Source organism: Bufo bufo, chromosome 10, assembly GCF_905171765.1.
Source record: "Bufo bufo chromosome 10, aBufBuf1.1, whole genome shotgun sequence".
NCBI classification, from domain to species: Eukaryota; Metazoa; Chordata; class Amphibia; order Anura; family Bufonidae; genus Bufo; species Bufo bufo.
Window position 1 is genome coordinate 147,316,175 of NC_053398.1, and position 27,122 is coordinate 147,343,296.

General features: G+C 47.5%; 1 protein-coding gene across 2 annotated transcripts; it reads left to right on the forward strand.

The window, feature by feature from the left end:
- The first annotated feature begins 1,903 nt into the window (after nucleotides 1–1,903).
- MTHFSD (methenyltetrahydrofolate synthetase domain containing) lies at nucleotides 1,904–26,842 on the forward strand. Of its 2 annotated transcripts, none has more exons than XM_040409586.1 (8): nucleotides 1,904–1,958; nucleotides 6,073–6,176; nucleotides 15,320–15,433; nucleotides 15,691–15,804; nucleotides 23,877–23,967; nucleotides 24,519–24,631; nucleotides 25,090–25,215; nucleotides 26,253–26,842. In XM_040409586.1, exons 1-8 carry the CDS (start codon nucleotides 1,931–1,933, stop codon nucleotides 26,754–26,756), a joined length of 1,194 nt encoding a protein of 397 aa, XP_040265520.1. In that variant the 5' UTR covers nucleotides 1,904–1,930; the 3' UTR covers nucleotides 26,757–26,842. The 2 variants fall into 2 exon arrangements, with proteins under 2 accessions (XP_040265520.1, XP_040265519.1); XM_040409585.1 differs by lacking the exon at nucleotides 15,320–15,433 and adding an exon at nucleotides 15,469–15,582.
- The last annotated feature ends 280 nt before the right edge of the window (nucleotides 26,843–27,122 follow it).

Genomic DNA, 27,122 nt, shown 5'->3' on the forward strand with positions numbered 1-27,122 from the left:
GGGGTATAGGAGTCCATGGTATATCAGGCTCCTCTCAGTCTATGGCAGGCAGAGGTCAGTCTGTAGCGCCATCTAGTGCCAGATATCAGTATGGAAGATTTAAAAGCTCTGCTCCAAGCCATGCTTCACCCTTAGGCCCCCTGCACCAAACGTGTGCTTCCCGTTGCCGTATTGTGGATCCGCAATACACGGGTGCCGTTCCGTGGGCATTCCACATCACGGATGCGGACCCATTCACTTGAATGGGTTCGCAAATCCGGAGATGCGGAATGGTACGGAATGGAAGCATGGAACGGAACACTATGGAGCGCTTCCGTGGGGTTTCCTCCCGTACTTCCGTTCCGCAAAAAGATAGAACATGTCCTATCTTTTTGCGGAACAGCCGGATCGCGGACCCATTCAAGTGAATGGGTCCGCGATCCGCTGCGGCTGCCCCATGGACTGTGCTCGTGCATTGTGGCCCGCATTTTGCTGGCCGCACCACGACCACGGGGCGCACACGTTCGTGTGTAGGGGGCCTAAAGCAGTGATGCCCAACCTGTGGCCCTCCAGCTATTGTAAAACTACAACTCCCAGCATGCCCAGTCAGCCTACAGCAGGACATGGTGGGAGTCATAGTTTTACAACTGGAGGGCCACAGGTTGGGCATCCTGATCAACCACAACAATAAAACCACTGAGAGGTGCCCTGAGAACATGGGTTATGGGAAGGGAGGGAGGGTAGAGTCAGGCAGGGATATTCCGGTAGGTACGAGCTATCCCCTATCCACAGAATAGGGCATAACTGTCAGATCGGTGGGGGTCCTACCGTTGGGACCCCCACTGATCACAAGAACAGGGGCCCATACCCCTTACGGACCCCTTGCTGCTTCCCATAAGTGACTGGAGGAGCCAGTCCCACAAGTGCGCAGTCGCTCCATTCATGTCTATGGGAGTTCTGCAGATTCCGGAGTACTGGATGGCTATCTCCGAAACTCCCATAGACATGAATGGAGCGGCTGCGACCGGCCACTCCGCTCCTTTTAGGGGAGCAGCATGGGGCCTTCAGGGCCTACAGGGCCCCAGTTATTGTGATCAGTGCGGGTCGTAGAGGTAGGACCCCCACCAATCTGATAGCCCCCATGCTGTGGAGAGGAGCTAACTAGTGCCTACCGGAATACCCTTCAATCTATTGGAAGCTGGAAAATGAGCAAGCGTAAGGATCCCAGCGAGGCCTCATGCACACGACCGTTGTGTGCATCCGCGGCCGTTGTTCCGTTTTCCGTTTTTTTCCGCGGACCCATTGACTTTCAATGGGTCAGTGGAAAAATCGGAAAATGCACTGTTTGGCATCCGCGTCCGTTGGAAGACGGCGGCCTGGTCTGAGGAATCAGGTTACATCACTTACCTGGGGAAGAGATGGCACCAGGTGCACTATGAGAAGAAGACAAGCCAGCGAAGGCAGTGTGAGGCTCTGGGTCCTGTACAGACAGACCCCCCTTCACAGCAGCAGTGGCCCCTAATGGCAGGTGCCCTCTTTCAACGGGATGATGCCCCAGACACGCAGCAGAAACTGACCTGAAATGAGGGACAAGCAATTGCAATGCAGAGGGTGAAATCCACAGCCGTTTCTGCAGCCGAAAATGTGACAAATGAGTAACTGTGGATGTGGGTTTCATCTTATCCACTGCAAAGGGTTAAATCCGTGGTGGAAGTCTGTGGCATAAATCACCTGGAGATTTCAAATCTGCATCACAGGACAGTTCACACCAAGGACTTTTTATTCACTGCACGGATGGGAACCTGTAAAAGGCTGCAGATACTCTGCATGTGAAGAGTATATAAGCCAGTACCCTGCAGCTATGAGAGCAGAGGGAGGTGCAGTTCTCACAAGTTTGACCTCTTCAGGCCACTGTAGACTCAGCGCAGACACGTGGAATGTGCAGCAGAACATGGAGCCTGCCACCCGAGTCCGAGCTGGTGAGCAGCACATATACCGCATACAGCGGGACAGAGCAACATAGTAACACAAGGACATGGTGATATAGTAACATAGTAACACAAGGACATGGTGCTATAGTAACATATGGATATAGTAATATAGTAACATAGTAACACATGGACATAGTGATATAGTAACACATGGACATGGTGATATAGTAACATAGTAACACAAGGACATGGTGCTATAGTAACATAGTAACACATGGACATAGTGATATAGTAACACATGGACATGGTGATATAGTAACATAGTAACACATGGACATAGTGATATAGTAACATAGTAACACATGGACATAGTGATATAGTAACATAGTAACACATGGACATAGTGATATAGTAACATAGTAACACATGGACATGGTGATATAGTAACATATGGATATAGTAATATAGTAACACATGGAGATAGTAATATAGTAACATAGTAACACAAGGACATAGTGATATAGTAACATAGTAACACAAGGACATAGTGATATAGTAACATAGTAACACAAGGACATAGTGATATAGTAACATAGTAACACATGGACATGGTGATATAGTAACATAGTAACACAAGGACATGGTTATATAGTAACATATGGATATAGTAATATAGTAACACATGGAGATAGTAATATAGTAACATAGTAACACAAGGACATAGTGATATAGTAACATAGTAACACAAGGACATAGTGATATAGTAACATAGTAACACAAGGACATAGTGATATAGTAACATAGTAACACAAGGACATAGTGATATAGTAACATAGTAACACATGGACATAGTGATATAGTAACATAGTAACACAAGGATATAGTAACATAGTAACACAAGGACATAGTGATATAGTAACATAGTAACACATGGACATAGTAATATAGTAACATAGTAACACAAGGACATAGTGATATAGTAACATAGTAACACAAGGATATAGTAACATAGTAACACAAGGACATAGTGATATAGTAACATAGTAACACATGGACATAGTAATATAGTAACATAGTAACACAAGGACATAGTGATATAGTAACATAGTAACACAAGGATATAGTAACATAGTAACACAAGGACATAGTGATATAGTAACATAGTAACACATGGACATAGTAATATAGTAACATAGTAACACATGGACATAGTGATATAGTAACATAGTAACACAAGGATATAGTAACATAGTAACACAAGGACATAGTGATATAGTAACATAGCAACACATGGACATAGTAATATAGTAACATAGTAACACAAGGACATAGTGATATAGTAACATAGTAACACATGGACATAGTGATATAGTAACATAGTAACACATGGACATAGTGATATAGTAACATAGTAACACAAGGATATAGTAACATAGTAACACAAGGACATAGTGATATAGTAACATAGCAACACATGGACATAGTAATATAGTAACATAGTAACACAAGGACATAGTGATATAGTAACATAGTAACATATGGATATAGTAATATAGTAAATCGACTTCGGATGAAACATCGATTCGCATTAAAACTTTGAGGCTGGGTTCAGACCTGAGCGTATTTGATATGCGCGTTTTTGTCGCGCGTTTTTATGCACGTTTTTTGCAATAGTAAAGGCGCGTTTGACGCGCGTTTGTGTGATTGACTGCAGTGTCCTATGGCCACAAACGCGCGTCAAAACGCCCCAAAGAAGCTCAAGAACTTGTTTGAGCGTAGGGCGTTTTTCAGCTCGTTCAAACGCGCTGTAAAACGCTCAAGTGTGAACCCAGCCTGAATACTGCACGGAGCGAGCCCTCGGTTACGGTACATTATTAGAATGTATTGGCTCAGATGAGCCGAAGTTATTACTTCGTGAAATCTCATGAGACTTCAGGTAATAACTTCAAAAATGTATTTCTACTGTTAAAAACCTTTTCCCAAACTCTGGTTCTGTTCCGTAGAAATAAATTTTTCTTTGCGAGACTTCGCGAAGTAATAACTTTGGCTCATCTGAGCCAATACATTCTAATACTATACGGAGGGCTCGCTCTGTACAGTATTCAAACAAAGTTTTATGCGAATCGACTTCGGATGTTTCATCAGAAGTAGATTCGCTCATTCCTAATAGTAACACAAGGACATAGTGATATAGTTACGTAGTTAGGCTCCATTCACACGTCCGCAAAATGTGTCCGCACCCGTTCCGCAATTTTGCGGAACGGGTGCGGACCCATTCATTCTCTATGGGGACGGAATGGATGCGGACAGCTCACAGTGTGCTGTCTGCAGCCGCAATTGCGGAGCGCGGCCCCGATGTTGGGTCCGCAGCTCCGCAAAAAGATAGAGCATGTTCTATTCTTGTCCGCAGCTTGCGGACAATAATAGGCATTTCTATTGGGGTGACGGGCTGGTGTGTTGCGGACCCGCAGTTTGCAGGTCCGCAACACACCACGGACGTGTGAATGTAGCCTAAGGGCGGGTTTGTATCAGCGTTAGTAATTCCGTTCTGTTCCTTTATAATGGAATATAACAGGACTTTTTTTCCCGTCACACATAACAGAACAAAACGGAGCTGTTATTTGTGCCCATAGAAATGCATTAGGACAGAGCAAAACACGGATGCTGGTCATATGTGCTCTGCAATTTGCGGAACAGAATGGGTCGCCCATTATAGAAATGCCTATTCTTATCCGCAAAAGGGACAAGAATAGGACATGTTCTATTTTTATATTATTATTTTTATTTTTTGCAGGGCCACAGAACGGAGCAGACACGGAGTGCTGTCCACATTTTTTGTGGGCCCCATTAAAGTGAATGGGTCCGCATCCGAGCGGCAAAAAATGTGACTCGGGTGCGGACCAAACAATGGCCGTGTGCATGAGGCCTTACATAGTAACACAAGTACATAGTGATAATCTACACTCACCTAAAGAATTATTAGTGCCCCCATACTAATCCGGTGTTGGACCCCCTTTTGCCTTCAGAACTGCCTTCATTCTACGTGGCATTGATTCCACAAGGTGCTGATAGCATTCTTTAGAAATGTTGGCCCATATTGATAGGACAGCATCTTGCAGTTGATGGAGATTTGAGGGATGCACATCCAGGGCACGAAGCTCCCGTTCCACCACATCCCAAAGTGCTCTATTGGGTTGAGATCTGGTGACTGTGGGACCATTTTAGTACAGTGAACTCATTGTCATGTTCAAGAAACCAATGTGAAATGATTGGAGCTTTGTGACATGGTGCATTATCCTGCTGGAAGTAGCCATCAGAGGATGGATACATGTTCTCATTCTGTTTACCCCAAATTCGGACTCTACCATTTGAATATCTCAACAGAAATCGAGACTCATCAGACCAGGCAACATTTTTCCAGTCTTCAACAGTCCAGTTTTGGTGAGCTCGTGCAAATTGTAGCCTCTTTTCCCTATTTGTAGTGGAGATGAGTGGTCCCCGGTGGGGTCTTCTGCTGTTGTAGCCCATCCGCCTCAAGGTTGTGCGTGTTGTGGCTTCACAAATGCTTTGCTGCATACCTCGGTTGTAACGAGTGGTTATTTCAGCCAACGTTGCTCTTCTATCAGCTTGAATCAGTCGGCCCATTCTCCTCCGACCTCCAGCATCCACAAGGCATTTTTGCCCACAGGACGGCCGCATACTGGATGTTTTTCCCTTTTCACACCATTCTTTGTAAACCCTAGAAATGGTTGTGCGTGAAAATCCCAGTAACTGAGCAGATTGTGAAATACTCAGACCGGCCCGTCTGGCACCAACAACCATGCCACGCTCAAAATGGCTTAAATCCCCTTTCTTTCCCATTCTGACATTCAGTTTGGAGTTCAGGAGATTGTCTTGACCAGGAGCACCCCCCTAAATGCATCGGAGCAACTGCCATGTGATTGGTTGGCTAAATAATTGCATCAATGAGAAATAGAACAGGTGTTCCTAATAATTCTTTAGGTGAGTGTATATATAAATGATCCTCTACTGTGGTTATTAGTTATTTCTCTATCGTCTGAGCCTCAGACAGGGTCAGTAATACTGCCCCCTGTGGTCCCCACTGGTAACTACACCCACCGCCGGCCATCATGTGACCTTCCTGCATCTTCTCTCTCTCCAGGATGCAGTAAATGGGACATTCGCCAGAAGGTTTGGGATTACATGGAACACAATGATCTGGCCGATTTCCCGCGCCCGGTTCACCACCGCATCCCCAACTTCAAGGTACAAGTGCAAACAGGAGGTTACTCCCATAAGAAATTAAAACCCATCCTGCCCCTGTCCTGCTCACACAGCAGAAAGTTGGTTACAAATGTATCCAGAAAATAGTCTGGACTCTAGATTGATACATTTTACTTGTGCTGATACATTGTAGCAACAGATGATGAGAACCATGAGTTTACCTATATTGGATACAATTGTAACAGACTCTCAGCTGTGAGCATTCAGTGGGCCAGTATGGATGTTTCACCTCTGCATGAGAACAAGAATGTTCAAATCACTGACAGCAAGCAGAAATGGTGAGGAACTAAAGCTCTAAGGCCCCTTTCACACAAGCGAGTATTCCGTGCGGGTGCAATGCGTGATGCGAACGATTTGCGCCCACACGGAATCCGGACCCAGCCATTTCAATAGGTCTGTGTACATGTGCGCTGGTTTTCACGCATCACTTTTGCGTTGTGTGAAAATCGCAGCATGCTCTATATTCTGCGATTTTCATGCAACGCTGGCCCCATAGAAGTCAATGGAGCTGCATGAAAATTGCATCCGCAAGAAAGTGCGGATGCGATGAGTTTTTCACGGATGGTTGCTAAGAGATTCAGTTTTTTATCATGCACGTGAAAAAACGCATTAAATCGCATTGCACCCGCGCGATAAAAACTAAACAACTGAACGCGATCGCAGAAAAAACTGAATGACTTTGTTTGTGAAATCGCACATTTTTCACTGAACGCATCCAGACCTAATCCGCACACGCTCGTCTGCAAGGGGTCTAAGTATTACAGACCTGTAGAACTTGGGTTTTAATTCTGTTTGATATTAAAGATTTGAGCCCCTCCACCACCACTAGGGGGCTGTGACGTCACTAGGGCCGGGCTAGGCTGATGCTGGAGTGGGCCACCTGCTGGGTCGTTTGTAGGCCAAAATATTTGGGGCTTGAGCCCGGGCATGTTTTGTCCAGGGCCCCGAAAGTAGTGACCACCGTGCAACTGTATTGCAGTCCTCATTTGAATAGCGCAGCAGCCATTAGAACCAATGGTTCCCTGCCGTTCACTCTCATAGGCCACTAGACCTGAAGCCTAGAAGGCAGGGCAGGCGCAAAGGGGCAGACTGAAGCATGGGGCGACACTCAGGTGAGTATTTTGTTAGTTTTTTTTCTTCCACTTTTGGAGCAATATAACTAGAGATGAGAGAATTTCTCAGAAATTCGATTTTGCTGGTTCACCGAATTTTCGGAAAAATTTCAGTTCAATACGAATTTATTCGTGGGCGAATCACTTTAAAAAACGTCTATTTCCTGGCTGCAGAGAGCCTTTATAGTGGTGTAGAACACTGTGCCTGTATAGCGGTGTAGAACACTGTGCCTGTATAGTGGTGTAGAACACTGTGCCTGTATATTGGTGTAGAACACTGTGCCTGTATAGCGGTGTAGAACACTGTGCCTGTATAGCGGTGTAGAACACTGTGCCTTTATAGTGGTGTAGAACACTGTGCCTGTATAGTGGGGTAGAACACTGTGCCTGTATAGTGGTGTAGAACACTGTGCCTGTATAGCGGTGTAGAACACTGTGCCTGTATAGCGGTGTAGAACACTGTGCCTGTATAGTGGTGTAGAACACTGTGCCTGTATAGCGGTGTAGAACACTGTGCCTGTATAGTGGTGTAGAAGACTGTGCCTGTATAGTGGTGTAGAAGACTGTGCCTGTATAGCGGTGTAGAAGACTGTGCCTGTATAGTGGTGTAGAGCACTGTGCCTGTATAGTGGTGTAGAGCACTGTGCCTGTATAGCGGTGTAGAGCACTGTGCCTGTATAGCGGTGTAGAGCACTGTGCCTGTATAGCGGTGTAGAGCACTGTGCCTGTATAGTCGTGTAGAGCACTGTGCCTGTATAGCGGTGTAGAAAACTGTGCCTGTATAGTGGTGTAGAACACTGTGCCTGTATAGTGGTGTAGAACACTGTGCCTGTATAGGGGTGTAGAACACTGTGCCTGTATAGCGGTGTAGAGCACTGTGCCTGTATAGTGGTGTAGAGCACTGTGCCTGTATAGTGGTGTAGAGCACTGTGCCTGTATAGCGGTGTAGAACACTGTGCCTGTATAGCGGTGTAGAACACTGTGCCTGTATAGTGGTGTAGAACACTGTGCCTGTATAGTGGTGTAGAACACTGTGCCTGTATAGGGGTGTAGAACACTGTGCCTGTATAGTGGTGTAGAACACTGTGCCTGTATAGCGGTGTAGAACACTGTGCCTGTATAGCGGTGTAGAACACTGTGCCTGTATAGTGGTGTAGAACACTGTGCCTGTATAGCGGTGTAGAACACTGTGCCTGTATAGTGGTGTAGAACACTGTGCCTGTATAGTGGTGTAGAGCACTGTGCCTGTATAGCGGTGTAGAACACTGTGCCTGTATAGCGGTGTAGAACACTGTGCCTGTATAGCGGTGTAGAACACTGTGCCTGTATAGCGGTGTAGAAGACTGTGCCTGTATAGCGGTGTAGAACACTGTGCCTGTATAGTGGTGTAGAACACTGTGCCTGTATAGTGGTGCAGAACACTGTGCCTTGCAGTAACACACATAGTCTGCTGTGATAGTGAGATAATACTGTGAGTCCGTATGACATGCAGATGACAGGCGTCGCTCTTAGAATCACTGCACACTTCACTTATTTGGGCAGTCACAGGGACAAAACTGACCAAATAATTCCAGTATGAACTCAGCCTTACAGGTCGATGTTAGCGCCAAGAAGAAGCGCACTCCTATTACACCGTCATCAGCTGATTCCACATAGATGTCTACAGAACCTGTTCTATTAACCCCTTATACAAGTAGAGCCCCCGACAGAGTGGAGAGGGGGTCAGCAGTAAGTCTGTGGTGACGTCACTGATTATTTTGCCCTTCCTCTGATCTGTCAGAACAATAACCCCCAAAAAACTAATCCTGTCCGTGGAGCATCCGCCTTCACTCAGTCAGTAATCCATCAGTATTGCTAAAGCCAAAAAAAGCAGGAGTGGATCTAAAACAGAGATGACACGTAAATGGAATATTTGCATGTCTTCTGTGTTTTGTACCCACTCCTGCTTTTGGCTACGAAATCATAAGCCAATTCTGATGCAAAACAGAGACCATGTCATACAGGCCTTACAGCTGTTAGACAGGATCCGTTTTGAGTCTCATTTTTCCTTCCTTCCGACAGATCAGAAGAAGGGTCAATGATGATGTCAGCCAGGCCGAAAGGCAAAATAATGGCCCAGTCATGAAGTGGGGAGGGTGGGAACAGCATGAGAAGTCCACAGAGTGGCCCAATGACAGAGTCTGGAGGTGGCAGCAGCATCAGGAGGCCACAGAGTGGACAATGACAGAGGGTGGAGGTGGCAGCAGCAGCATCAGGAGGAGGCCACAGGGTGGCACAATGACAGTGTGGAGGTGGCAGCAGCATCAGGAGGCCACGGAGTGGACAATGACAGAGGGTGGAGGTGGCAGCAGCAGCATCAGGAGGAGGCCACAGGGTGGCACAAGGACAGTGTGGAGGTGGCAGCAGCATGAGGAGACCACAGAGTGGCACAATGACAGTGTGGAGGTGACAGCAGCAGCATCAGGAGGAGGCCACAGGGTGGCATAGTGACATAGTGTGGAGGTGGCAGCAGCAGCATCAGGAGGAGGCCACAGGGTGGCAGGGTGGCATAGTGTAGAGGTGGCAGCAACATCAGGAGACCACAGAGTGACTCGATGACAGTAGGGAGGTGGGTGGCAATACTAGTACCAGCTGAAGATGGTGGGTGAAAGAAGAAGCACTTGGCATCAGATGTGTGGCATCAGGCTGCTGGCAGCATCATAGTAGCTGAGCCAGGTAGCCAGAAGAAACCGGGCTCTTTTGTCAAAGTGTTGGTGTGGCACCATGGATGATCTAGTCTGATGTATCAGGCATTGGTGGGTGGAAATCCTGGCTGATCCACGCCTGATTCATCTTGACAAAGGTCAGTCTCTCCACATTTTGGGTGGACAGGTGAGTTCTTCTTGGGGTAACTAAGGCTCCTGCCACACTAAATACCCGCTCTGATGCCATACTACTGGCCGGGCAGGACAGCTTTTCCACGGCAAACTCTGCCAGTTGCAACCAGAAATCCAGTTTGGCTGCCCAGTAGTCCAGCGGATCTTTAATGTAGGGTGGCAGGGTGCTGGTCCAGGTCCTGCTCCAGGTCTAGCTGCTGCTGGTGAGTAGTTTCTTCACTATGCGGGTAAAGAATGCTGCTCATCAGTGACTCTAGACTCAAGTTGCTGCAGATGGAGCTGGAACTGCTCCTACACCCCCACAAAGTGATCCAAAGATTATTAGCTAAAAATGAAGGTTGGGTGTCCACCCTAGTACAAGGTGACTCGAGGAGAAGGGGGAGTCAGTGAACAATAAACACACTACTAGAGCACACCTATAATCACAGTTAGTGAAATTAATCACATATATTAACCATATAAAGGTATAACCAAAGATAAAAATCAACTCACTTCACGGGGGGTGGCCAGCTGGATAAACTCAAGACACCAGCATGGACCAATAACCCCCCGGCCAGGAGCTCCTGTAGAGTCTTCAAAACTGATAGTTGCCCAGTATGGAAAAAAGGCTTCACCCCAGTAATATTGCTGAAGGCTTTGGCTTCTTTAATGTAGAAAAATGGCTCATAAAAAAGGCTCAACGCGTTTCGGGGTATGCAAACCCCTTCATCAGGAGAAGGTACAGATAGACATATGCATATAATAACCTATATGTGATTATATACTGTTATTATAGGTGTGCTCTAGTAGTGTGTTTATTGTTCACCGACTCCCCCCTTCTCCTCGAGTCACCTTGTACTAGGGTGGACACCCAGCCTTCATTTTTAGCTAATAATCTTTGGATCACTTTGTTGTTTTTTTCTCTGATACACTTTTGGGTTTTGGCGCTTCTTATAGGGGTGTAACCTCTTTGACATGTTTAGTCACTTTCTTTTATTCTTATCTGCCGACACATTCTTGGTTTCTATGAAATTAATACACCCCAAAAAGTCTGTAATTTTCTCACTTCACCGCACAACGGCTAATAAGCCCTTTTTTCCCCCACTAATACAAGCCAAAAAATGCTTTAGAACATATAACTGCACCGCACAAGGGCAAATAAGACATAGAAATATTCCCTTGTAATAACCCCTGTTAATGCCGGTATCACTCAGCACTTGCACCCCAATAACCAGAACGGTTTGCTGGAATTACAGAGCTGTATAATGGCAATGTGGATCCGCAGTCAGTGCAGCAAGGTGTAATAGGATTGTTCCTATTACCCAGACTGTAACCTCCCCGACTGAAGCCTGTTCTACATAAACGCTGTGGAAGGATTCCTCCCTATCCTTTCCCTGAACTTCTATGCAGCAAAATAAAAGTTTTCAACTCTTTCCTCGCACTGTCCCTAGCGCCTGCTGACGTCTGTCCCTGCACTAAGTACACTGGAAAATGGCAGAATCCAAGGTGGCTGAGGCTATTTATAGGCCTGTGACATCACAGGGCTGGCTGGCTGCTGATTGGCTGCATGCATGGCATTGTGGGTGATCCCGCCTTCCCAGAGTTCCTTGCTCCATGTCCTCACACGTGCAGCAGTCATTCTAGGAAAAAATGTGATTCATTACCACAAAGCGTCAGGAAATTTGGATTCGGTGCGAATCAAATTTTTCCTGAAATTCGGATCAAATTCCACTTCGTCAACTTCGATTCGCTAATCTTTAAATATAACTACTTGAGGCCCTGTAGAGAGATATTATTAGTACTGGGGCACTACAGGGGGCATTATACCGACTGGGGCACTACAGGGGGCATTATACCGACTGGGGTACTACAGGGGGCATTATACCGACTGGGGCACTACAGGGGGCATTATACCGACTGGGGTACTACAGGGGGCATTATACCGACTGGGGTACTACAGGGGGCATTATACCGACTGGGGCACTACAGGGGGCATTATACCGACTGGGGCACTACAGGGGGCATTATACCGACTGGGGCACTACAGGGGGCATTATACCGACTGGGGCACTACAGGGGGCATTATACCGACTGGGGCACTACAGGGGGCATTTTAACTACTTGGGCAATTTTAGAGGGCTTATTACTATGGGGAGCTCTAAAGGGGCCCTTATGGAGGAGCCTTAATACAGTCCTGATCAAAAGTTTAAGACCACTTGAAAAATGGCAAAAAATCCTATGTAGCATGGCTGGATCTTCACAAGGTTCAAAACATTTTTTGAGCATTCAATTTAATGAAAACAACAAATAAAATGAAACAGGCTGTTTTTCAGCTGATCAAAAGTTCAGGACCACACCTCCAAAAAAAAACTAAACCCCCCAAAACAGAAATCCAACCTCCAAACATGAGCTCAGTAATGAGTAGCTCCGCCGTTATTGTTTCGGCATGCTTGATGCAAGCGTTTCCATGAGGTGAGTGGGAACATTTCTCAGTGGTGGTGAAGACGGCCGCACGAAGGCCATCTACTGTCTGGAACTGTTGTCCATTTTTGTAAACTTCCCTTGCCATCCATCCCCAAAGGTTCTCAATTGGATTTAGATCAGGGGAACACGCAGGATGGGCCAAAAGAGTGATGTTATTCTCCTGGAAGAAGTCCCTTGTCCTGCGGGCATTGTGTACTGCAGCGTTGTCCTGTTACCCCACAGACGAGGGCCCTCGGTCATGAGGAATGCTCTCTGTAACATCTGGACATAGCCAGCGGCCGTTTGACGCCCCTGCACTTCCTGAAGCTCCATTGTTCCACTGAAGGAAGAAGCCCCCCAGACCATTATTGTGCCCCCTCAACTGTGGCGCGTGGAAAACATCTCAGGTGGGATCTGCTGGTCATGCCAGTAACGTTGGAAACCATCAAGGTTACATTTTTTCTCATCAGAGAATAAAACTTTCTTCCACCTTTGAATGTCCCATGTTTGGTGCTCTCTTGTAAAGTCCAAACGAGCAGTTCTGTGGCGTTCAAGGAGACGAGGTCTTTGAAGACGTTTTTTGTTTTTGAAGCCCTTCAGTCTCAGATGCCGTCTGATGGTTATGGGGCTGCAGTCAGCACCAGTAAAGGCCTTCATTTGGGTCGAGGATCGTCCAGTGTCTTGACGGACAGCCAATTGGATCCTCCGGCTCAGTGCTGAGGACATTTTTTGGGTCTTCCACTTGACTTTTTTGTTCCATAACCCTCAGGATCATTTAAGAAATTCCAAATGCCTGTCTTACTGCGTCCCACCTCAGGAGCGATGGCGGCTGTGAGAGACCCTGCTTATGCAGATCAACAACCCGACCACCTTCAAAAAGGGAGAGTTTTTTTGCCTTCACAACGTGTGACTACCTGACAGAAGATGACAATGAATCCACATCTGTGCACAGATTTGGCCTTTTAAAGGCATGTGGTCCTAAACTTTGGGGAAACAGCCTGTTTCAGTTTAATCGTTGTTTTCATTAAATTGAATGCTCAAAAAATGTTTTGTCTCCCTCCCATTTCTTCTTGTTGCATGTTGAAGCTCCACTTGGAACCTTGTTAAGATCCAGCCATGCTAAATAGGATTTTTTGCCATTTTTCAAGTGGTCTTAAACTTTTGATCAGGACTGTACTACTGGGGTACTTTATAGGGCATTATCACTACTGGGGGCATTTTAGGAGGCTTTAATACTACTTGGGGCACTTTAGGGGACTTTAATACTACTTAAAGCATTATAGGGGCCTTTAATACTACTTGAGGCACTTTAGGGGGTCTTATTACTACTGGGGGCACTTTAGGGGGCCTTAATACTACTAGAAACACTGTGGTGCATTATTACTACTGGGGGCATGTTAGGGGGCCTTAATACTACTGGAGTACTGTAGGGGGCCTTATATACGCACGCTGCGGTTTTTGTCCGGCCGCCTCTCGGCTTGTTTGCCACGCTGTGAAAGGACCTCTGGCTCACCCCCGTTATAGTGAATGGGGCCGGAGAGGACTTCCGGTGGCATAGTGGGCTAGCGTTAGCATGAATCTGCCAGGCTGTTCTCCCCGCAATCGGGCACCATGTTTGCACTTCGCTCCAGCGCCATACATGTACGGCACTGGTAGTGAAGGGGTTAATACTACTGGGGCACTTTAGGGAGCCTTATTACTACTGGGAATACTGTAGGGCCTTATTACTACTGGGAATACTGTAGGGCCTTATTACTACTGGGAACACTGTGGGGCCTTATTACTACTGGGAACACTGTGGGGCCTTATTACTACTGGGAACACTGGGGGGCATTTTAGGGGGGCTTATTACTACTGAGGGCAGTTTAGGGGGCCTTAATACTACTGGGGCACTAAAGGGGGCCTTATTACTACTGGGGCAGTTTAGGGGGCCTTATTACTACTGGGGCACTTTGAGAGCTTTATCACTACTGGGGGCACTATGGTACTGTGGAGGCATTATTATCGGGCACAATATGGAGGCCACTACTACCAATAGGGGCAGTCTCTGGGAGCATTATCACTGTAGGAGGCCTAGTAGTAATGAGGGCACTCAGGGAGAGATTTACTATTGGTGGGACTTTCGGGAACACTTTTATTATGGGGGGACTATCTGTGTGGCACTTATTTCTTCAGTATAGTGTTTGGGGCATCAGGGAGCACAGCGGGCACAGTATTGGAGGTAGCAGCAGGATTACACTGTTGGGGCACCAGGAGGAGGAGGAGGATGATAGAAAAGTGAGGAACCTAAGATGTCTGTGTGGTAAAATCTGCAGCGACAAGACACTGCATAAAGATGTCATCATGGCGGTCTGCTCCCAATGGAGAAGATGAGGAAAGAGAACATCTACATCAGAGGAGACGTCCCTGCTGATATAATAGGTATGTAGTTCTATATTATCCGGTCCATTTAGTAGAACTGTATGTAATGTCCATCCAAATATGCCATTAGCATGGGGAAGGGAGTACTAAAAATGCCCTGGACATCACTCCTATGCGGTGACCTCATGAACTCCCTCATCCTCCACCATGTGACTTAGGGCGTTCCCACATTTGTGCTATGTTACCATGTTACCTGCATACTTTTGGGTCTCCTGTGCTTTGTACCCCCTCTATGGGTGCACTCCAGGGTTCTGACCCCTCTCTCGGTGTGTAGGGGGCGCCGCAGGCTTGTGAGCGGTTAACGACCTTGCAGGATTTCCAGTTGGCGAAGACGGTTAAGATAAATCCGGACGCTCCGCAGAAGAACGCACGATTTCTCACCCTACAAGTAAGTGACTATCCTCCCTCTGCTCCCTCCCCCAGGCGTCCCGCGGGGCCGGTCACAGGGTCACATCTCTGGAGGTTTTCAGCCAGGCGAAGGAGATTAAAGTGGATCCGGATAAACCCCTGGAAGGTGTCCGCCTGGCGGCTCTACAGGTAGAAGCGGCTCTGGGGCTCCCCTTTATACGTCATTACCCACAATCCTCTCTGATGGCACATTAACCCAGATACTAGTGGGGCTTGTTGATTTCCCATTGTCTGCAGGCCGGTAAAACGTTGCTGGTTCCGACTCCGCGGCTCAGAACCGGACTCTTCAACCGGATCACTCCACCTCAAGGGGCCAGCAAAGAGGTGCTGAGGATCTGCTCCACCTCACAGGTGAGTGATATAGGGAGCAGAGCAGGCTTTATTAAAGGGGTCCTCAGGGACTTTACTAATGACGCGCTAAGCTAAAAATGAAGACTGGCCCCAAATGCTGAAATATTGTTCTGATCACACAGTCCCACAGGAGGCAGGGAGCCGCAGAGCTGATCTACAGCACTATCAGGGGCATTGCTAGGGTCCCAAAAAATCAGGGGCACAAGCCTCAAGGTTTATGGTCCGTACCCCCCAACATGTGAGATGGGGAAACAGCTCTCCTTGTCTGAACCCTGTTTGTGTAGATTAAATTAAATGATCTGGACTGACATTCTGCTGTTTGGCCACAAGATGCTGCTGTTTCCTAAACTCAGCTACAGATTGCAGATATTTCCATATTCATGAGAGGTGGAGTTACACACAGAACCTGGAGAGGAAAGGGAGCAGCCATCTTAGAGGGAGCTGAGACTGAGGAACTGTGAGAGCAGAGGATCCGACGACATCCAGGTGTGGGGGCATACCTCAGTGACCAGAGCTGCAGCTAAGTGAAGCTGATTGTGTCCAAGACCCTGATCCTGTCCAGAGAAACGAGGATTGCTTCCAGGAACGCTGATGAGAGCTGAAGAGCAAAGCCACATACACTGCGGTGCCGCAAGCTTGTTGGAGAGGCATTTTGTTCTGTTCAGAGTCACCAGCGGTGGCAGAGCAGACCCGGGTCAGTAAGATCGTGCACGCACCTCATTACAGTGTTGGCGCCTAGAGACTGAGACCAGGCCTGTAGTTCGTTAGATAGGATTTCTGTTTGTGTCAGGCCACAAGTGTTACTACTGTTCATTGCAAGGACTTTAAAGTGACATTTTACATTGAAGAGCTGATAAAATCTCCACAAACTTAAGCCAGGCTGCATTTTGCTCAGAAGGAATACTCAGGCACGTGGGACAGGACCAGTTATGGGAGGGGGAATCCTGCAGAGCTTTGTAAGATTGTAAGCTGTTGTGCTGCACCGCACATACAGTGATTCATTTTTTTGGGGGGGGGGGGGGTAATAACAGGTAAGATGTGGCAGTTTAGTTGTGCCCGCCAGTAGGTAAAGTACCACGCTTTCCTCCTGCATCCATCGGAGGGCGGCGCGCTGTGCAGCACAAGGGTCTCAGCCTTCGGGCCGGGTGTATGTACATTTATTGTGTGTTCCCAGCATTTGTGGTTGTGTTCATTACCACGTTTAAAGGGGTCATCCAATTTCAAGAACCCCACCCCCACACACACACACATGTGCCAGGCCCCTCACTGGTAATATACTTACCCAGCTCCCAGCGCAACCGCTGCTGCTTCTCCCTGAATACAGATGAAAACATCTGGTGTCGGGGGGGAGCAGCCAATGGCAGGCGGGGACGAGCCTCCCTAGCATTGCAGGTGACGCTAGGGAGGCCCGGCACATGTGGCGGGGGGGGGTTTCTTGAAATTGGATGACCCCTTTAAACGTGGTAATGAACACAACCACAAATGCTGGGAACACACAATAAATGTACATACACCCAGCCCGAAGGCTGAGACCCTTGTGCTGCACAGCGCGCCGCCCTCCGATGGATGCAGGAGGAAAGCGTGGTACTTTACCTACTGGCGGGCACAACTAAACTGCCACACCGTACCTGTTATTACCCTTTAAAAAAAGAACCTCTGTATGGGTATGTGGTAGGGGCTAGCCTGCGGTGCAGCACAACAGCTTACAATCTTACAGTGCTCTACAGTATTCCCCCTCCCATAACTGGTCCTGTAGCACGGGCCTGAGTATTCCTTCTGAGCAAAACGCCAGCCTGGCTTGAGTTTGTGGGAAGTTTATCAGCTCTCCAATGTGAAATGTCCCTTTTAAGTTATGGAGTCCTTGCAAACTACAGGCCTGGTCCCATTACACTGTGATGTGGTGCGTGCACGATCTTACCGACCCGGGTCTGTTCTGCATCCGCTGGTGACTCGGAACCGAACAAATACCTCTCCAACAAGCATGCGGCACCGCAGTGTATGTGGCTTTGCTCCTCAGCTTTCATCAGCATTCCTGGAAGCTATCCTCGTTTCGGATCAGGGTCTTGGACACAATCAGCTTCACTTAGCTGCAGCTCTGGTCACTGAGGTATGCCCCCACACCTTGATGCCGTCTGCTCCTCTGCTCACACAGTTCCTCAGTCTCAGCTCCCTCTAAGATGGCTGCTCCCTTTCTTCTCCAGGTTCTGTGTGCAACTCCACCTCTCATGAATATAGAAATATCTGCAATCTGTAGCTGAGTTTAGGAAACAGCGACATCTTGTGGCCAAACAGCAGAATGTCAGTCCAGATCATTTAATTTAATCCATACAGTGTTCAGACAAGGAGAGCTGTTTCCCCATCTCAAAAAGACACACACAACTCGGTATACAAAGACCAGTATTACCAATAATACCTTTATACAAGGCGCAAATAATACTGCCATACAGGGATTAACTATTACCGCCGTACTGTTATTGAATGAATCCGACTATGCAAAGACCAGTATTACCAAGAATACCGCTATACAAGGCCCAAATAATATTGCCACACCATGACCAGTTCCATTAACACCACTACACAAAGACCAATGTTATCAATAATACCAATATACACATTCAAGTCAATACCGCCACACCATGACCACATACTGTTAGTGAATAACAACAATTACACATCCAATTTAACAACAATACTTATATACACATCTAAAATAATACTGCCACACCATTTCCACTGTCATTACTGCTATATAGTGACTAATTTAACTTTACTATTACTGAATAAAATAAAATCTCCTCTGCAAAGTCCAATATCATCAATAATGCTGCTATACCAGGAGCAAATAATACCGCCAAACAGTGATCACACATTACTGCCATACTGTTATGGAATGAAATATTACCAGCTACCAATGATCTGTCTGTACAAGGCACAGACATTACTGATCAATGCCCCCAATGCCCCCAGACGGTGCAGAATAGGCACAATACAGAGACCGGCATTACGTCCTGCTGCACCCCCACTTCTGTGTTACTGCTCCCTAATGGTGCACAGACCCCCAAATACTGCATTCCAGATATAATGGTGCCATAAGTATAAAGTATAGTTATCCACACAGTACACCACATGTAACAGCGCCCCCTTTAGGAACCACACCTTAACAGTGCCCACCTCTCCGCCCTTGCCTAGCAATAATGCCCTTTTTTGCCTCTTAGAAAATAAAAAAAACAATAAATATGGATATTTTGTCAAGTGGGGGCAGAAAGGGACTGTGACTGCTGTTTAGGGGAACCTAGAGAATATTATTATTATTACTACTATTAATACCCCTTTCTGCCCTCACAATAAAAATGCCCATCTTTGTCTAATGGCTAACTGCGCCCCCTCATTTATTATAGCACCCCCTTACCATTTATAATGCCGCTTACTTATTATAGCGCCCCCTTACCATTTATAGCACCCCTCATTTATTATAGCGCCCCTTACCATTTATAGCACCCCCTCTTTTATTATAGTGCCCCCTCACTATTTATAGCACCCTTCATTTATTCTAGCGCCCCTCACTATTTATAGCGCCCCCTCATTTATTATAGCGCCCCCTCACCATTAATAGCGCCCCCTCATTTATTTTAGCGCCCCCTCACCATTAATAGCGCCCCCTCATTTATTATAGCGCCCCCTCACCATTAATAGCGCCCCCTCATTTATTATAGCGCCCCCTCATTTATTATAGCGCCCCCTCACCATTTATAGCACCCCCTCATTTAATATAGCGCCCCCTCATTTATTATAGCGCCCCCTCACCATTTATAGCGCCCCCTCATTTATTATAGCGCCCCCTCGCCATTTATAGCACCCCCTCATTTATTATAGCACCCTCTCACCATTTATAGCGCCCCCTAATTTATTATAGCGCCCCCTCACCATTTATAGTGCCCCCCCACCATTTATCGCACCCCCTCATTTATTATAGCGCCCCTCAACATTTATAGCACCCCCTCATTTAATATAGCGCCCCCTCATTTATTATAGCACCCCCTCATTTATTATAGCACCCCCTCATTTATTATAGCACCCCCTAACTATTTATAGCACCCCCTCACTATTTATAGCACCCCCTCACTATTTATAGCACCCCCTCATTTATTATAGCACCCCCTCATTTATTATAGCACCCCCTCATTTATTATAGCACCCCCTCACCATTTATAGCGCCCCCTCACCATTTATAGCATCCCCTCATTTATTATAGCACCCCCTCACCATTTATAGCACCCCGTCATTTATTATAGCGCCCCCTCATTTATTATAGCGCCCCCTCACCATTTATAGCACCCCCTCATTTAATATAGCGCCCCCTCATTTATTATAGCGCCCCTCGCCATTTATAGCACCCCCTCATTTATTATAGCACCCCTCACCATTTATAGCGGCCCCTCATTTATTATAGCGCCCTCTCAGCATTTATAGCACCCCCTCATTTAATATAGCGCCCCCTCATTTATTATAGCGCCCCCTCGCCATTTATAGCACCCCCTCATTTATTATAGTGCCCCCTCACCATTTATAGCACCCCCTCATTTAATATAGCGCCCCCTCATTTATTATAGCGCCCCCTCACCATTTATAGCACCCCCTCATTTAATATAGCGCCCCCTCATTTATTATAGCGCCCCTCGCCATTTATAGCACCCCCTCATTTATTATAGCACCCCTCACCATTTATAGCACCCCCTCTTTTATTATAGTGCCCCCTCACTATTTATAGCACCCTTCATTTATTCTAGCGCCCCTCACTATTTATAGCGCCCCCTCATTTATTATAGCGCCCCCTCACCATTAATAGCGCCCCCTCATTTATTTTAGCGCCCCCTCACCATTAATAGCGCCCCCTCATTTATTATAGCGCCCCCTCACCATTAATAGCGCCCCCTCATTTATTATAGCGCCCCCTCATTTATTATAGCGCCCCCTCACCATTAATAGCACCCCCTCATTTAATATAGCGCCCCCTCATTTATTATAGCGCCCCCTCACCATTTATAGCGCCCCCTCATTTATTATAGCGCCCCCTCGCCATTTATAGCACCCCCTCATTTATTATAGCACCCTCTCACCATTTATAGCGCCCCCTAATTTATTATAGCGCCCCCTCACCATTTATAGTGCCCCCCCACCATTTATCGCACCCCCTCATTTATTATAGCGCCCCTCAACATTTATAGCACCCCCTCATTTAATATAGCGCCCCCTCATTTATTATAGCACCCCCTCATTTATTATAGCACCCCCTCATTTATTATAGCACCCCCTAACTATTTATAGCACCCCCTCACTATTTATAGCACCCCCTCACTATTTATAGCACCCCCTCATTTATTATAGCACCCCCTCATTTATTATAGCACCCCCTCATTTATTATAGCACCCCCTCACCATTTATAGCGCCCCCTCACCATTTATAGCATCCCCTCATTTATTATAGCACCCCCTCACCATTTATAGCACCCCGTCATTTATTATAGCGCCCCCTCATTTATTATAGCGCCCCCTCACCATTTATAGCACCCCCTCATTTAATATAGCGCCCCCTCATTTATTATAGCGCCCCTCGCCATTTATAGCACCCCCTCATTTATTATAGCACCCCTCACCATTTATAGCGGCCCCTCATTTATTATAGCGCCCTCTCAGCATTTATAGCACCCCCTCATTTAATATAGCGCCCCCTCATTTATTATAGCGCCCCCTCGCCATTTATAGCACCCCCTCATTTATTATAGTGCCCCCTCACCATTTATAGCACCCCCTCATTTAATATAGCGCCCCCTCATTTATTATAGCGCCCCCTCACCATTTATAGCACCCCCTCATTTAATATAGCGCCCCCTCATTTATTATAGCGCCCCTCGCCATTTATAGCACCCCCTCATTTATTATAGCACCCCTCACCATTTATAGCACCCCCTCATTTAATATAGCGCCCTCTCACCATTTATAGCACCCCCTCATTTATTATAGCACCCCTCACCATTTATAGCACCCCCTCATTTATTATAGCGCCCTCTCACCATTTATAGCACCCCCTCATTTAATATAGCGCCCCCTCATTTATTATAGCGCCCCCTCGCCATTTATAGCACCCCCTCATTTATTATAGCGCCCCCTCATTTATTATAGCACCTCTCACCATTTATAGCGCCCCCTCATTTATTATAGCGCCCCCTCATTTATTATAGCGCCCCCTCGCCATTTATAGCACCCCCTCATTTATTATAGCGCCCCCTCATTTATTATAGCGCCCCCTCACCATTTATAGCACCCCCTCATTTATTATAGCGCCCCCTTACCATTTATAGCACCCCTCATTTATTATAGTGCCCTCTCACCATTTATAGCACCCCCTCATTTAATATAGCGCCCCCTCATTTATTATAGCGCCCCCTCGCCATTTATAGCATCCCCTCATTTATTATAGCGCCCCCTCATTTATTATAGCGCCCCCTCACCATTTATAGCACCCCCTCATTTATTATAGCGCCCCCTCGCCATTTATAGCACCCCCTCATTTATTATAGCGCCCTCTCACCATTTATAGCACCCCCTCATTTAATATAGCGCCCCCTCATTTATTATAGCGCCCCCTCGCCATTTATAGCACCCCCTCATTTATTATAGCGCCCCCTCATTTATTATAGCGCCCCCTCGCCATTTATAGCACCCCCTCATTTATTATAGCACCCCCTCATTTATTATAGCGCCCCCTCATTTATTATAGCGCCCCCTCATTTATTATAGCGCCCCCTCATTTATTATAGCGCCCCCTCATTTATTATAGCACCCCCTCATTTATTATAGCGCCCCCTCATTATAGCGCCCCCTCATTATAGCGCCCCCTCATTTATTATAGCGCCCCCTCATTTATTATAGCGCCCCCTCATTTATTATAGCGCCCCCTCATTTATTATAGCACCCCCTCATTTATTATAGCGCCCCCTCATTATAGCGCCCCCTCATTATAGCGCCCCCTCACCATTTATAGCGCCCCCTCATTTATTATAGCGCCCCCTCACCATTTATAGCACCCCCTCATTTATTATAGCGCCCTCTCACCATTTATAGCGCCCCCTCATTTATTATAGCGCCCCCTCACCATTTATAGTGCCCCCCCACCATTTATAGCACCCCCTCATTTATTATAGCACCCCCTCATTTATTATAGCACCCCCTCATTTAATATAGCGCCCCCTCATTTATTATAGCGCCCCCTCATTTATTATAGCACCCCCTCATTTATTATAGCACCCCCTCACTATTTATAGCACCCCCTCATTTATTATAGCACCCCCTCATTTATTATAGCACCCCCTCATTTATTAGAGCACCCCCTCATTTAATATAGCGCCCCCTCATTTATTATAGCACCCCCTCATTTATTAGAGCACCCCCTCATTTAATATAGCGCCCCCTCATTTATTATAGCACCCCCTCATTTATTATAGCACCCCCTCACCATTTATAGCGCCCCCTCACCATTTATAGCACCCCCTCACCATTTATAGCACCCCCTCATTTATTATAGCGCCCCCTTACTATTTATAGCACCCCCTCATTTATTATAGCGCCCCCTCACCATTTATAGCACCCCCTCATTTATTATAGCGCCCCCTCGCCATTTATAGCGCCCCCTCGCTATTTATAGCGCCCCCTCGCCATTGATAGCGCCCCCTCGCCATTTATAGCGCCCCCTCACCATTGATAGCGCCCCCTTATTTATTATAGCGCCCCCTCGCCATTTATAGCGCCCCCTCACCATTTATAGGGAGAAGCGGATGATCCCCCTCCTGCCTTGTACCCTTCATGGTTTACCTATGAACAACGCCGTGCCTTCTGCTGTGGCTGTACCCGGTACTGCAGCTCCAAGCAAAGTCAGTGTTACAGAGCTGCAGTACCGGGTACAACCACAGCTGTTGGCGTGGCGCTGGGTGAGCAGTGAAGGGATGTAGCTGATCTGTGTGGTGACTATAGAGTTTCCGGGGCTCTGACTACTTGTCTTCTCCCTTCCCCTGCAGGGAGTGAAGGATTTCAGCGTCCCACTGGGCCTGGATTCTGCGCTGCAGGTGGATCTGGTGGTTGTCGGATCGGTCGCTGTTTCGGAGAAAGGTGACTCTCACATTTTGATAACGGGAATAGGGTTTTATGGGTGTAGGTTCCCTCTGTTATTCCTCCAGGAAATGTATGAACACGCTGATAACTGGCCGTTACCATTCTTACATTGCGATGCCGTCTGCTCTGCCGCTCTCCGATGTCGGCCACCATTCTGACCGCATTTTGGTACCAGAAACATTCATGAGGAACTGATTGGCCCACCCAAGCAGACCACCCGTAATCTGCCCGCTAGGGCCTAATATTAGCCCGGGCCCCATGCCCTGGTAGTCGGCACACTTGTCGGGGGCTTCACAAAAAACTATAATTAATATTGCAGGTGAAAAATCAGTCAGGGCAGGGGTCCAACAGCTGGGACCATGTACCCACATAACAGATGGGGTCCGGCAGCAGTCAGTGCATAAAGCTTCTTGGTTAATGAATAGAATACTAGCACTACAGTGAAGACTGACACACAATCAGAGAAGTGGAGCTACTGGGGGTGGAGGCTTTTTTTCTCTTGCTGGATATCTATATATATATATATCATGCGTGACTTCTTCTTTCAGGCTGGAGAATCGGGAAAGGTGAGGGCTTTGCAGATATGGAGTACGCCATGATGGTGGCCATGGGTGCGGTGACAGAACAGACGGTGGTGGTCACCGTGGTCCATGACTGTCAGGTAAGCAGGAATGGAACAATGGAAGGGATGCTCAACCTGCGGCCCTCCAGCTGTTGTAAAACTACAACTCCCACAATGCCCTGCTGTAGGCTGTTCGGGCATGCTGGGAGTTGTAGTTTTGCAACAGCTGGAGGGCCGCAGGTTGAGCATGCCTGCGTTTGGATTTGAGATGTCTGTGTGTCACCCCAAAATGATGAACTCCTGCAGCTCCTCTATCTGCGCCTCTTATTTACAGCTGGTTCATGAATAGAATGCTGAACCTACAGTAAGGACTGACACATAGGCAGAGAAGTAGAAAAAGGGGCCTGGTGAAGTTCTATGTATGTCCTAGCCATGGTCTGTGCAGCTGGTGGGTAGTTTCAGGCACTAGACTGGTGGCCATTAAACCACCTGAAGACTGGGGGTAGGGGGGGTGCAGGGACTTATAACCCAGCACTGCCCATACCTTGTGTTTGCAGGTGCTGGACATCCCCGAGGATCTGCTGGACGACCACGACCTGACCGTGGACTACATCCTGACCCCCACCCGGGTTATCAAAACAGACTGCAGCCGCCCCAAACCGCAAGGGATTATATGGTGCAAGGTCAGTCTGTCAGGTAGCATGGGATCAGTAACAGGAACCCCCTGTTTACTGGGGAAGTTACTGATATATCTCTGCATGCTGTCAGTGAATGGGAACATGCTTGTTTACACGCAGAAGCTGAAATCCTGTACAGACTTGATACTTCCATAGCTGAGGGTTTGTTACAATTCCATCCAATCTGGACAATTCTCTTTGGGGCTCCACAGATTTCTCTCCTGTCCTGAGCTTTTTCACAGCTGAGGGTTTGTTACAGTTGTATCCAGTCTGGACAATCCCCTGTGAGGTGAGCAGCACGCTGCTGCTTCCTGTCCTGTTAGTTACATTTGCCTGCACTGATACATTGTATCAGCCTGGGGTCCAGGAATGCCTCGACTGGATACATTGTAACCAACCTGTTAGAAGGGGTTTGAACTCTAAGTATTAGGCTACTTTCACACTTGCGGCAGAGGAGTCTGTCGCCGGAACTGCCTGCCGGATCCGGCAATCCGGACGCAAACTGATGGCATTTGTCAGACGGATGCGGATCTGTCTGACAAATGCATTGAAATACCGGATCCGTCTCTCCAGTGTCATCCGGAAAAAAGGATCCGGTATAAAAAATCTTGGGCATTTTTAAAGGTCTGCACATGCGCAGATCGGAAAGCTGGATCCATTTTGCCGGAACACTTAATGCCGGATCTGGCATTCCGGCAAGTGATCAGTATTTTTGGCCGGAGAGAAAACTGTAGCATGCTGCAGTATTTTCTCTGTCCAAAAAACGTAAGAGGGACTGAACTGATGCGTCCTGAACGGATCGCTCTCCATTCAGAATGCATTAGGGTAAAACTGATCAGTTCTTTTCCGGTATTGAGCTCCTGTGACGGAAAGCAAAAACGCTAGTGTGAAAGTACCCTTAACAAGAATGTTCACAGCAAGCAGAGATCTTGAAATGGGGAGGAATTGAAGCACATGGTCTGTTAGAAAGCTCCAGAACGTCTTATTTTAGGATTTGGGGTAAAGCAAAGTTTGAAAACATTTTGTGTTCCCTTGACCCTCAGATAAGTCGGGAGACGATGAGTAAGATCCCGATCCTGAGGAAACTCCAGGATCTTGAGCGCAGAGCTGGGAAGGATGTGACGCTGAAGAGTGACGAGGACCCCACCCTAAGGAGCCCGAGCACAGGAGCAATGGGAGCGGCCCACCCCAATCGGGCTCCGGTCACCGAGGACAACCCAACCGACCAAAAGGAGGTCACCACCATTTATATTGGGAACATCCCCCCCACTACCCGGGTCAGTGAGCTGAAGAGCTTATTACGAGAGCGGGGGGCGTCTCCAGTGCACCTGACATGGCAGGGTGCCCAGCACCGAGCCTTCCTGGACTATGCTGATCCATGCCAGGCCCGGCTGGTGCTGTCCAGCCTGGAGGGGCTAAGTATAGGGGGGCAGGCCATGCAGGTAGAACTGGCCAGAACCCAGCAGAACCAAGTCAACAGATACCAAGTCTATGGACAGAAGAGAAGCCAATACTTTACACATGGGGGTGACACCCCAGGAAAGTAGAGGTCACCAGGCCGGGAACGGAGCGAGACGCCCTCCACTGGGAGGTTCCGAACATACAATGGAATCTGTTTCTGGGAAAGCTGGGTCACAACTACCATGGCCGCCTCTATAGGTCTGACAAGGGTTGTCACCCAGCTTTCTGAAATGTCAGAATGGCGAATCTGCTTGATCCGCTGCTCCCATCGAGGTTACCTGACAGGAATGTGGGAAAGCTGGATGACAGCAGGAGATGAACTGGCCCCACCGTGAGGTGTCACCGCAGCGGGGTGGGGGGTGCACCTGTAAGATTCGGGGTCTGAGTGGATGAAGACCTGGATGTCGGCTCCAGTCTCTGCAGGGGGCCGTCTCTGGACTGTGATCAGCTTC

What these genes read in the sequence shown, in the direction of transcription:
- MTHFSD (XM_040409586.1), top strand. Translation starts at nt 1,931, where the DNA reads ATGGAGCCTGCCACCCGAGTCCGAGCTG. An exon ending in TGCCACCCGAGTCCGAGCTG is followed by an intron (nt 1,959 to 6,072) that starts GTGAGCAGCACA and finishes CTCTCTCTCCAG; the next exon opens with GATGCAGTAAATGGGACATT. An exon ending in ACCGCATCCCCAACTTCAAG is followed by an intron (nt 6,177 to 15,319) that starts GTACAAGTGCAA and finishes CTCGGTGTGTAG; the next exon opens with GGGGCGCCGCAGGCTTGTGA.